The 12,917-nt window shown below is 58.9% G+C and overlaps 1 protein-coding gene across 2 annotated transcripts; it reads left to right on the forward strand.

Moving 5' to 3' along the window:
- Nucleotides 1–2,172: 2,172 nt before the first annotated feature.
- On the forward strand, nucleotides 2,173–9,592 carry SPDEF (SAM pointed domain containing ETS transcription factor). Of its 2 annotated transcripts, XM_055574697.1 has the most exons (5): nucleotides 2,173–2,608; nucleotides 4,840–5,037; nucleotides 6,726–6,773; nucleotides 6,889–7,035; nucleotides 8,891–9,592. In XM_055574697.1, exons 1-5 carry the CDS (start codon nucleotides 2,173–2,175, stop codon nucleotides 9,067–9,069), a joined length of 1,008 nt encoding a protein of 335 aa, XP_055430672.1. In that variant the 3' UTR covers nucleotides 9,070–9,592. The 2 variants fall into 2 exon arrangements, with proteins under 2 accessions (XP_055430672.1, XP_055430674.1); XM_055574699.1 differs by lacking the exon at nucleotides 6,726–6,773.
- Nucleotides 9,593–12,917: the final 3,325 nt, after the last annotated feature.

The raw sequence follows: 12,917 nt of genomic DNA on the forward strand, positions 1-12,917 counted from the left end.
TGAGGACTCTCAACTTCCACCGTAGGGGATACAGGTTCAATCCCTGGTCAAGGAACTGAGTTTCCACAAGCGTAGAGTGTGTGAAAGTCGCTCAGTCGTGTCCGACTCTTTGCAACCCCATAGACTATACAGTCCATGGAATTCTCCAGGCCAGAATATTGGAGTGGGTAGCCTTTCCCTTCTCCAGGGGATCTTCCCAACCCAGGGATTGAACCCAGGTCTCCCGCATTGCAGGAGGATTCTTTACCAGCTGAGCCACAAGGGAAGCCCAAGCTCACACAAGCGTGAGATGTGGCCAGAAAAAAAAAAAAGAAAAGAAAAGGAAAGAAATGCCTTGCTAGGCCTTCCTCCGTACCCCTGAGCTTCTGATTCAGTAGCTCTGCTGTGGGCCTGAAAATTTGAGTTCCTCATGAGTTCCTAGATGGTGCTGATGCTGCTGATCCAGGCACATTTTGAGAACACTGTTCAAAGTATAAATACCCCCAAGAAAGGACACATATGAACTTGCCCTTATCAGGTTTATCTGTGTTACGGGGAGCATGTATTTGTTAGTCATCTCCCACATCTGTCCTGATGTATTCTTGACTCTCAAGCCACGGAAGTATCCCAGGGACCCCCAGTTCTTTGGTATACGTATGCCTTGCAAGTCCCCTGCTTTACCCAAACCTCCAATATGGAGTTCCAGTGCTGTGCTCCAATGTGGGGCTAGAGAAAAGGGTCTGGGTGGAGGGCAGCAGAGCCTGGGGAACCGATGGGAGGGAGGCCTCTAGTTCTTTGCGTTGAGGCCAAGCAGTGCCCCCTGGGTGGCTTTGGTGGGGCCAGGGGGAGTGGGGGGTGACTTGCCGAGGGCCTCATTTGTCCCCTTGGGCCTCGGCCTTCTCTCCAGCCCCTGTAGCTGTGGGGAAAGTGGGCTGTTGTAAACTTGTACGTGGGCACCTCCCACCTGGGAGCTGCACGTTCCTCCAAGGTGTGAGGGGAGAGGAGAGGGCCCCGGGGGCTGGGAGAGGCTGCGGCAGCACCCTTCAGGGCAGGGCGAGGTGGGGCAGGTACCAGGAGCCTGGCCCTGAGTGGGGGTGGCTCCGTGCACACCCGTACCTGTGTTGCTGGGGGGCTGCCTCAGCAGCGTTGGGCTGGGAGTTTATCCACACTCCCCATGTGACCCTGTGGGGCTTCCCTGGTGGCCCAGTGGTAGAGTCCACCTGCAATGCAGGAGACCCGGGTTCAATCTCTGGGTCAAGAATACTCCAGTATTCCTGCTTAGGGAATCCCATGGACAGAGGAGCCTGGCGGGATACAGTCCATGGGGTCACAAAGAGTCAGACATGACTGAGCAACAGAGCTCACAAAACCGGCCTGTGGGAGGGGCAGGGGGCCGCCTACCCGATCTGGGGGGGTTTCGCCCTGCCACGCCCTCATTTGCTCCTTGCTGTCTTCACCTGGCCCCTGGGAGAGTATGGTGACCTTTTCCCTTCCCTACCCTCCTCAAGGGCAGAACAAAAGGAAACAAGCTTTGCTCCAGCAGAAAAGATTAGGAATCTGCCTGCAGTGCAGGAGACCTAAGTTCGATCCCTGGGTCAGGAAGATCCCCTGGAGAAGGAAATGGCAACCCACTCCAGTATTCTTGCCTGGAGAATCCCATGGACGGAGGAGCCTGGGGGGCTATAGTCCATGGGGTTGCAGGAGGCGGACACGACTTAGCAATCAAACCACCACCAGCACCACAGAAGGAGCTTCCTCGATTGGACAGCAGACTGGGATCTGGGTCGGGGGCCAGCCGCCTTGTCCAGCCTCAGTTTGCTCATCTGCCAAATGGAACTAATTGTGCCTTCCTTTGTGAGGACCGAATGAGATCAAGCACCTCAGGAGATTGTTTTAAACAGGTTACTTGTGTAAAAATACACTGCTCCCAGCACCCCGGCTTCCCTGGGGAGTAAGGGAGCCGTCTGTTTGCAGCTCTGCACCTCCCCCCATCTCAGCCACAAGACCTGTCTGCCCAGCCCCGTCTCAGCTGCCCAGTGACCCGGAAGCCCCAGCTCTCTCCCAGGCCCCGCCGCTGCCCACTGGGCTCCTCATCTCCATAACCAGCTTAGCGGCCCCCACGGGGACAGGGAAGCAACCGGGGCCTGACTCTCCTCTTCTGTTTCTGTAGACACAGCCACCAGCCCAAGCAGCATGGGCAGCGCCAGCCCGGGCCTGAGCCCCGGGCCACCCGGCCGCCTCCTACTGCCCCCAGACAGCGCGCTGCGGACAGGCCTGGAGAAGGCGGCTGCGGCGGGGACGGGGCCTGAGCGGCGGGACTGGAGCCCCAGCCCGCCTGCCACCCCTGAGCAGGGCCTGCCCACCTTCTACCTCTCCTACTTTGACATGCTGTACCCCGAGGACAGCAGCTGGGCGGCCAAGGGCCCCGGGGCCAGCGCGCGGGTGGAGCCCCCCGACGAGCCCGAGCAGTGCCCGGTCATCGACAGCCAAGCCCCGGGGGGCAGCCTGGACCTGGCCCCGGGTGGGCTGACCCTGGAGGAGCACTCGCTGGAGCAGGTGCAGTCCATGGTGGTGGGCGAGGTGCTCAAGGACATCGAGACGGCCTGCAAGCTGCTCAACATCACGGCAGGTGAGCCCCTCCTCTGCCAGAGGAGGCCACTGGGAGGGGCAAGGGCGCCGCCGTGGTCACCCCCAGAGATGCTGGTGCTTCTCCACGTGCAGCCAGCCCCTAACACAGCGGCGGTGAGCCTGGGAGCCCAGGTTCTCAGCCTCTCTGCGCCCCGGCCATGCCAGCCTCGTGTCCCCATGTGGCAGGCACCAGGTGAATGAATATGAGCTCTGTACCATCTGGTCCACCTCCTCCTCTCACACGTCAGTCCATGGTCCCCCGGCCTGTTCTGCTTCAGACTCTCCTGCCTCTTTGCCATCCCCACAACGCTCATGCCTCAGGACCTTTGTACTCGCTAGTTCCTCAACCCAGAGTGCTCTTCCCTCAAATATCTACTTGGCTCACCCCTCACCTCCTTCAGGCCTTGACTCAAATGGCATCATCTCGATGAGGCCTTTCCTGACCCTTCTACTGAAACTGCTGCCCAGACCCCCACCTCTTATTCCTCCAACCTGCTCTATTTCTCTCGAGGTTCCTACCGTCTGATATGCAGCATGTTTATCTTGTTCCCCGCCTGTCTCCCTCAATGGAATGTACATGCCCCGAGGACAGGGATTTTCACTAACTCCTGCCTCCCCTGTGGCTCAGAGGTAAAGAATCTGCCTACCAATTCAGGAGACGCCAGTTCAATCCCTGGGTTGGGAAGATCCCCCAGAGGGCAAGGCAACCCACTCCAGTATTCTTGCTTGGAGAATCCCATCAGAGGAGCCTGGGAGGTTACGGTCCATGGGGTTACAAAGAACTGGACACGACTGAAGCAATTGAGCACGCACACACACCCCCAGTTCCTGGGATGGTACCTTGGACTTAATAGATGCTCAACACACAATCACTTAATATGCCCTTATCCCTTATATGGGGGATTCAGCGTGGACACAGCAGAAAGGCTCCTCTGTTCGTGAAGCTGACGTTACAGTGACGAAACAGATCATAGATAAATAGATCAATGTGTCTCTGGTCCAGTGGGGGTGCAGGCTTGAGGAGGTGAGGTGTGTGTGTGTGTGTGTGTGTGTCTGCCGGGTCCGGGAGGGTGTGGTTGCAGAGCTGATGCTGCCGGTTGAGGGGCTGCTGGGGCCCCGTCCCAACCCGCTTTGCCTCTCCAGCTTTGGGTGTGTCTGAAGTATCTCCTTGGCCTTCGAGCCCTGGCATCTGAGCCTCCCACACAGGAAAGGTCCTCAGGCCCTACTCCTCCTCCCTAAAGTCATCTGGGCCCAGCCCCTGCCCCACAATAGTCTCAACAGGGGCCCCCCTTGAGGCAGCCCATGCTCAGGGCCCCCGCCCTCAGTGGCCCAACGCCGCAGCCAGCCCCCACCTCGGAGGTTTTCCCACGGTGCCTCGGCTCCCGCCCCGGGCTGGGGAGGGCCCTGCCCTGTGAACAATAGGGACAGAAACAAATGGCTTTGACCCTGGGGAGGAAAATGGGTTTATTAGGTGGGGGCAGGTCGGTCTGCAGGTCACCCGCTTAGAGAGTGGTGTTCACTTGGAGGCCCCATTGTGTCTGAGCCGCAGCTGGGCCCCCGCCCGAGCGCCCTGCTGGGTTCACCCCAGGGCGGCTCCCCAGGGAGACGACTGGAGCCCAGCCAGGGACGCCCCTCTGGGCCTCGGTCCCACGAGCACCCCGCGTCCTGCCCTTTGCCCACTCGGTGCACGTGGGCTGAGCAGCGCCCTGACAGCCAGCCCTTTGTTAGGTGCTGGATGAGGGGAGGGAGCCCCTCAGTGTCTTGGCTTCCTCCTCGGTGGAACACGGTGTGAGACAGCGGTGGGGCCGAGCCCTGGTTGGGTTTTTCTGTGGTCCTTTGAGGGTTTCGGGAAGACAAGAGGAATCTGGGAAAGAAGCTGGGGTGTCTCTGGTATAATGTCACTGTCCCCTCCAAGGCTGGGGCTCCCCAAAGGGCCCTTTGGAGGGACTGGGGGGGTCTGGAAGGAGCTGAGGTCCAGGTGAGATGGAGGTGCAGAAGCTCCAGCGCCGCCCCCGCCCTGAGCCATGTTTGCTTTTGGGGCTCTGGATCCTTCCCCTTATCCCCTCTCTTCTTGGGTACCCCCCTCCACAGAACCCCTCAAGCCTCTGTCTGGCCTGGAGGCCATTCCAGGAGAGCATAGGTTCCCACGGGGGGCTCCATCAGGGCAGAGGGGGCCCCCGGGGGCAGAGCCTTCAAGCAGACTCCGGGGCTGAAAGAGTGTCTCTTGCTCAGACCCCGTGGACTGGAGCCCTGGCAATGTGCAGAAGTGGCTGCTGTGGACGGAACACCAGTACCGGCTGCCCCCTGTGGGCAAGGCCTTCCAGGAGCTGGGGGGCAAGGAGCTGTGTGCCATGTCCGAGGAGCAGTTCCGCCAGCGCTCGCCCCTGGGCGGGGACGTGCTGCACGCCCATCTGGACATCTGGAAATCAGGTGGGTGGAGCACCCCCCACCCCACCCCCAGGCTCCAAGCCGGGGACATCAGGGGAGAAGTTAGGCCAGGATGCCTGGCTGTGGGTTACGGGGGAAGCAGCCCCTTGTGCCAACCTGGGTTCCGTTCTGAATCCTGGCCCCAGTGACCGCTGCCTCCCTGGACCCTGGGTGAGCCCTCCAGCCCTGACCCTCTGCCTACCCTGATCAAGGCCACAGAACCCAGGACAGAACACGCAGCAAGTTAAAAGTATAACTTAGACTGTGAGGACGCAGGACATTGGATACTCCGAAGTCCTCCTTCCTTGCCCTTGTAAAAATGTTGTGTTTGTGTTGTAGTTCATTAAAGCAGAAATAAGGCAATAAATGTACAGAATTTTTTAAAAAACAGACTGTTGTGAACCACAGTATACCTTGGGGGTACCCCTCGCTCGTCCCTCCCCTGGCCCCCCAATCCCCCTCCCTTGAGGTAACCACTGTGTCCCGTTTCTCTGGTACCTTGCTAAGGGAAGTCTATGCGTATACAAGCAAGAGTAAGTGTGACTTCCACCCTTTCCTAACACAAATAGTATGAGTTTCACACTGCTCTGTACTGGACAGTGTATCTTGGACCTTGTTCCCCTTCGTTGTTTGTACAGCAGACCTATTTTTAATTTTTTTTTTTTTTTTTTTTTTTTTGCGTGACTACATGGCTTTTGGGATCTCAGTTCCCCAACCAGGGATTGAACCCAGGCCCTTGGCAGCAAAAGCACAGAGCTCTAACCACTGGACTGCCAGAGAATTCCTTTTTTTAAATTTATTTGTTTTTATTAATTTTTGTTGTTGTTGTTGCCCTGGGTTGTCATTGCTGCCAGTGGGCTTTCTCTAGTCACGGCGAGTGGGGCTACTCTTCGTTGTAGGGCACGGACTTCTCACTGCTGCAGCTTTTCTTGTTGCAGAGCACGAGCTCGAAGGCACACAGGCTTAGCAGCTGTGATACATGAGCTTAGCTGCCCTGTGGCAAGTGGGATCTTCCCAAACCAGGGATCAAACCTGTGTCCCCTGCTCCCTGAGTCACGGCCCTGCCCCTTGGGGCCCAGGATGAATGAAGGGACAGGTCCCACTCTCATGGCCCGATCAGAGACCAGTGTCCAGCCCCCAGCCCAGGCCACTTGCCAGGGGCTGGCAAGAACAGTGCACAGTGCCAGGCTGAGAGCCAGGTGGTAGCATGGGCAGAAGGCAGCTGCCTCCGCCTCCCACTGCCTTTTCTAGGGAGGGAGGCAGGTGGGAAGCCGGAGAGGGTGGAGGGGTGCAGGGATTTGGCAGCTGGAGGGCAGGGAGTATTTTTGTTATGCTGGGTTCTGAGTGGGACACCGTGCAGACCTCATCACCATGCATCCGTGCAAGACCTGTGAGGGGATGTCCCAGGCCCGTTTCACAGTTGACCAGCAGGGCTCAACATGCACTCTCCTCTCTGAACCAGGGGCCGCATGCAGAAGGCCCCTCTCAGCTGCCAAATCCTAAACTTTCTTCCAGGAAGCAGCTCTGTAAGCAGCTTGTCTCTCAGATTGGCAGGAGGGAGAGAGCCACCGGGCAGGGGTGGGGTGGGGTGGGGTGGGGCTTCTATGACCCCACAGTTCCACCCAAACGCCCTCCTCCTCCCTTGGGGGGGCGTATCTCTGGGGTCCCAACTTCCCCTCCTTGCCCCGCAGCTGCCTGGATGAAAGAGAGGACGTCCCCGGGGGCAATTCACTTCTGCGGTGAGTCGGGCAGGGCAAGGAGGCAGGCGGCCAGAGCTCCGGGTCTGGGGGTCGAAGGGGTGGCGGCCACTGAGGACTGGGGCTCCCCGCTCACCACCACCCCCTGACCACCCAGCCTCGACCAGCGAGGAGAGCTGGACGGACAGCGAGGTGGACTCGTCCTGCTCCGGGCAGCCCATCCACCTCTGGCAGTTTCTCAAGGAGCTGCTGCTGAAGCCGCACAGCTATGGCCGCTTCATCCGGTGGCTCAACAAGGAGAAGGGTGAGTGGTTTTGGGGGCAGGACGGGGAGGCTGTGAGATGGGGGGGAGCTGTGGTCCTGCCAGGCGCTGGGCAGGGGGCTGCAGCCGCCCCCACCTTTGCCTTGAATATCACACATGCACACTCACTGGACCCTGAACCAGCCCAGGGTCTGTGCAATCTGTGTCCACACCTGTCCCCGCCAGGCTCTGCCTGCTGAGGGTCCCCAGTGGCCACATGCCCGGGACATAGCAGGGCAGTACAACTCTGCTGAGAATGGGACACAGTCTCTACCCTCAAAACATCAGAGCTACGCTGAGGAAGCTGGTGGTGTCCCGTGAGAAATACAGAGCAAACCACACAGGCAGTGTTAGATTTTCAAGTAGTCACAGTTTAAAATGCTTAAAAACAGGTACAGTTAATTTTAATAATACATCTGTCTAATCCAATATTATACATTCTTCTAATCTCAACATATAATTGCTATAAAATTATTAATGAGATGTTTTATTAAGTCTTTCAAATCTGGTGTGTATTTCACGCTTACACTGCATCTCAATTCAGACTGGCTACTTTTCAAGGACTCACAGCCACAGGTGGCTAGTGGTGACTGCCCTGGACAGCACAGGGCTGGATAGTGTGCGGGTGTGTGTTTTGGAAAAGGCCCAGAGCCGAGAAACCTAGGTTCTAGGTCCCATTCTGCCGTTAGTAGCTATGAGTACCCGGACTCCAATCTTCGTATTTGTGAAACTGACTAGATTCAGTCATCCAACAAGCCTTCGTTGAGCACTTCCTCTGGTTCCACACTTGCTCAGCCAACATTTATGGAGGATTATAGGGTCCTGGAGCTGTGGGGAGGATTCAGTGACACCCCATCCTCTAGGGACCTACAGTCTTGTAGGAAAACCAGCAGTGAAGTGAGCTGGTATGCAGAATGCATCTGGCTGCGATGGGACCAGCTGTACCTGGGTTGAGGAGGACCTCAGAGAGAAGCGACCCTGGGGCTGAGTGCAGAGCTCGGGAAGGGAAAGGGCTTAGGAGGGGTGGGGAAGTTCCTACACGAGGTGTGGTGATCCCGTGTGTGTATTTGAGACAGAGTGAGCCGGTCCCCCAGGGAGACCATCCCACGATAGAGGACAGGGAGATCAGGGAACGGAGGGGTGATCTGGGAAGCCTGCCTGGAGAGGGTGTGCTGACCTGGGTTTTGCCAGGTGCTTTAGACAGAGAACTGGGGATATTAGTAATAGCCCCTTCCTCCTGGCTCTGCTCCAAGGACTTTCTGTAACCACTCACCAAGATGGTGGTCACCACAAACCCCTCTAACTGACTGGAAAAAGGGGGTCTCAGCTTCTAAAGCTGGAAAACGGCCAAGCCAGGATTCCAACCCAGGTGGGCTTGATTCCCAATCCACTCTTTCAACAGTCTCTTACCAATTCATCCTGCAAGAAACGGCTGTGTGGGCCGAAGCGGCTGAGAATCCCACAGAGGTCTTGCAGGCTGGGAAACTGCACAGGTGACCTTGCGAAATGAGCCGTGTCCACAGCCTGGAGCCCCACAGGGCTTCAGTGCGGGATGTTTAGGAGCTGGCGCTGGCAAGGGCCAGGCCTTCAAGGCCCTGAGTCACCCACCGCAGGCTCACCCTGAACCCAGGAGGTCTGTGAATCCACAGTAGGATCCCCCACTTCCCGGGCCCTGTGCTACACCTCCCCACACGTTGATTTAACCCTCAGCACACCCATGGGAGACGGTCTGTGGCCCCACAGCCTGGCCCGGCCCCGGGGCGACCCCGGCTCCCCTGACTCTGTGAGGCTGATCTGCTGGTCTTGGTCTCTCTCCCTCCTGCTCCGCTGGCTCTCCCTGGGCCCCCCGCTACCCCAGGCATCTTCAAAATTGAGGACTCCGCGCAGGTGGCCCGGCTATGGGGCATCCGGAAGAACCGCCCCGCCATGAACTACGACAAGCTGAGCCGCTCCATCCGCCAGTATTACAAGAAGGGCATCATCCGCAAGCCTGACATCTCCCAGCGCCTGGTCTACCAGTTCGTGCACCCCATCTGAGCACCGGGTCCTGGGCCTGAAACATGCCCTTACCAGACCTCCCTCCTGCCTGCCCTGCTTCGGCCAGACCCAGAGCTGGGAAAGAGGGCAGTCTGTGGCATCCAGAGTTCAAGGTCAGGGAGGGGATGCCCCACTGCTCCCAGAGATGTCAGTGAGCTCTCTGGGAAGAGAGCCCCAGGGTCGGGGGGTGCTTCCCCCTTGGGCCTGACTGCTCCACGGCCAGTCCACTGGAGGATGGGGGGAGGCAGGGCTGTCCTCGGTGTTCATGGCTCCCCAGGGAAGGGACCCACACTCTGTTGCAGCCTCTGACCCCAGATGTTCCAGAGCAGAGCCGACAGAATGGCAGTGACTTGGCCAAGGCCACTTGCCCTCCAGTGCCCTCTGTTGCCTGTCCAGCACTGCGCCTGGCATGGTGCCAGGAGACATCTGGACCCCCGAGTTGGGAAGCCAGGGGTGCCCTGGGGGCGGATAATAAAGAACCTAGGGAACTGATGTGGTCCCAGTGTCTGCAGTGAGTGTGAAGCACAGCCCAGAGGCCATCCATACTCAAGTCGTTGTGGTCACAGGGACCTGGGGTGGTCAAGGGAGGCTTCCTGGGGGAGGCGGCATTGAGCTGAGCCTAACAGGAAAGGGACAGCTGGTGGGTAGAAGCAGTGGGAGAAAGGCAGTGAGTCCTCAAGGCCCACGAGGGGCTGGAGAGGCCCTCGTCTCCCCTGGCCTGGTGTGGGCTGGAAGGGGGTGCTGGAAAGGGGAGCTGGAAGCGGGGTCTCCCACTTAGGGACTGGAGGGTCTCCCATGGGACTTAGGAGGGTCTCCCATGGGACTGGAGAGGTGGTGGCATCCTTCTGTCCTCGTGCTCTGTCGGGGGTCAGGACTTCCCCCCGGAGGGGCTGAGGGCTGCCCTTCCTGCAAGGGGACCCACAGCCTGGCCGCTGCTGGGCCAACCCGGGGGCTCTGGAATGGGCAGCCGTGCTGTGGGAGAGGGGGGCCTTCAGCCCTCCTCGTGGGACGCCGGCCCTGCAGTGAACAGGGGAAGAGAGACTGGCTTGTGGGCAGTTCCTCTCTCGAGGCCTCAGTGGTACTGAAGCTATGAGCCCTGTGAGTGGGGTGTCAGGGGCCAGAGCCCATGATGGGAGGGGGTGGGTCTGAGTGTTTATTTGTGAGCTGGCGGGGAGATGGGACCCTTTCTCCTGGGCAAAGGCACTCAGCTTCCTCACACCCCGCCTCACGTTTATTCATCCAGCTCAGGTGTCCTGAGGGCTGACTAGGTGCTTCGACTGCTTTTTTGCCATTTGTTGTTGTCGTTCAGCTGCTCAGTCGTGTCTGACTCTTTGCCACCCCATGGAATGCAGCACGCCAGGCTTCTCTGACCTCTACCATCTCCCAGAATTGGTTCAAACTCATGTCCATTGAGTTGGTGATGCCATCCAGCCATCTCATCCTCTGTCATCCCATTCTCCTCCTGCCTTCAATCTTTCCCAGCATCAGGGTCTTTTCCAATGAGTCAGCTTTTCACATCAAGTGGCCAAAGTACTGGAGCTTCGACTTCAGCATCAGTCCTTTCAGTGAATGTTCAGGGCTGATTTCCTATAGGATGGACTGGTTGGATCTCCTTGCAATCCAAGGGACGGTCAACAGAAACTGTGAGGTTATCCCCACCCGCCACTTTGCAGCTGAGGAACTGAGGCTCAGAGCAGTTAAGCGCTCGCTCCCAGTCACACAGCCGATCAGCGGCAGAACCCGGACCGAGCCCACAAGGACAGGGCTCTCTCCGCCCCTCCTTGCCTCCCGCTCCTGCCCTCGCCTCTGTAAGGCTCAGCTTCCCGGGAGTCGGGATGGGGAGCCAGCCAGCGGCACCTCGACCACTGAGGGTTAAACGCTGCCTGTGCTGCACCTTGTGCCCTCAGCAATTTTATTGTCTCCAGAAGAAGGTTTACTCCTGGCAGTGAGCAAACAGCACCTTGGCATGTCAGCTGGGACTGCACCTGAGGAGGCGGGGGTGGGGGGCCTGCCCCAGGCCGGTGCCTCGCTGGGCCCCTGCTGTCTGCCCACCCCTGGGGAGGGGGCGGGCTGGGACCCCAGCCAGAACCCAGCTCAGCTTTGCTGAACTGGTTTTGTCTCCAGCCTTCCCCCGCCCCCCGCCCCCACCGGAGTCCCTCGAGCCACCTGCTCTCAGGTCCCTAGCAGGCCCTGGAGCGCCTCTGATCGCAGGCTGGGGCTAGAGGGAAGGGGGGAAGGGCATCAGGACGAGGAGTGGGGAGCTGGAGCTGCTCCAGAATGGCACCTGCGCCGCGGTGGGGCAGGGGGCCACTCCCTACTGGGTGGATCTGCCACGAGGCACGGAGGCACACAGGTCCCTGGCGGGCACACACCCATCCGGTGACAGCCCATGTGCTGGCAGCAAACTCCAGAAGCCTCTTCCTCCTGCACGCACACTGCCCGTCAGAGCCCCATCTAGCCTAGGACCTCCTCCCTGACCTTCTTCAGGGCAGCCCGCCTCCAGGGCTCTGCACGGAACAGCCTGTCCAAATACTTCGAGGTCAACTCGTGCCTTTATCTGAAGAGTTCTCTGTTCGACTCAAACCAGGGGCGTGTCCCTGGAGGTGGATCTGGGAATGAAGAATATGGGAGAGAAGCTGATAGTGTCCCCAGGTCAAATGAGCATGCCCTGAGGCTGGGGCAAAGCAGTCGGGGTGGGGGGTGACGGGACTCTAGTGTATTTGCCTTGAACAATGGTTTTGTGTCGGGACCCTGTCAGGCTGTCGGGGCCAGAAGGGCCTCAGAGAGACATCTAACCAACAGGGGTAAGGCCCAGGCTGGTGACTGGGACACCGTGAACCGACGGCCGGACTGGGACTAGACCTGGGACTCCTGCCTGCCCCGGAGGGGTCTGGCTGGAGTGGGGGAGGCTGGAGCAGGAACCGGGCCTGGAGCTGAGGCTGGGACGGAGCTAGGGGCCCAGAGCCCCAGTCTGGCCCCCGGAGGGGTCCCACACAGAAATGCTGTCCGAGGTCAGGCAAAGGTGCAGCGTGACTGATATCACAGCACAGGGAGCCTGGGGCTGTGGACAGCCACAAGCCACAGACCTCCGTAGTCACTTTTAGAATTTCGCTTTAAAAATTGAACCTACTTGGGAGTCAAATTCACCCTTGAACCATAAGTTTGGGACCCCAGATGCCCCAGCTCTCCTGGCTAGTGCTCATCACCAGGTGCCCAGGACCCTAAAGGCCACAGTCTTGGCGCCTCAGAGAGCATCTAGGGTGAGCTTCCCTGCATAGACAGGCCCCAGGGCCCCCCACCCTTGGTGGTCCCCCAGGATAGCACCCTGGGGCACCACCTCCCCAACAGACTCCAGCTGTAGAGAACTCACAAGAGCCTGAGACACGCAAGACTCAAAAGGACACACGTCCAGCCAGGTTGACACAGTTCTGGACTTTATCCACAGTTGTACAATCACAACTTATATATATATATATCTGTATTTATACACCTTTAAATTACACAATCATGTACAAAACAGGTGCGTTGCTGAGACCACAGCACTTCTCGGAGTTTCACAAGTGTTGGACTAATGGAGTCAGGAAGCCTGGGGTGGCGGGCGGCGGGGCAGCCCCAGCTCCTCGCAGAGCCGGACCACAGAAATGGGGCTTCACTGGGGACAGAACACAGTACTCGCCGCCGAGCCCCGAGCCCCGCGGGGTGGCTCGCGCAGCATCAAGGGGGTGGGCGGTGGGGGGGGGCTACAAGAGGCGGTGGGTGTGGGCGCCCACGCTCGGTGTTGAGTGCCCGATGCCAGCACTGACAGGTGGGGCTCAGGGGGATTTCGGGTGGGAGACCCTCTTTCCCTG

The sequence above is a fragment of the Bubalus kerabau genome, chromosome 3, assembly GCF_029407905.1.
Source record: "Bubalus kerabau isolate K-KA32 ecotype Philippines breed swamp buffalo chromosome 3, PCC_UOA_SB_1v2, whole genome shotgun sequence".
Classification (NCBI taxonomy): Eukaryota; Metazoa; Chordata; class Mammalia; order Artiodactyla; family Bovidae; genus Bubalus; species Bubalus kerabau.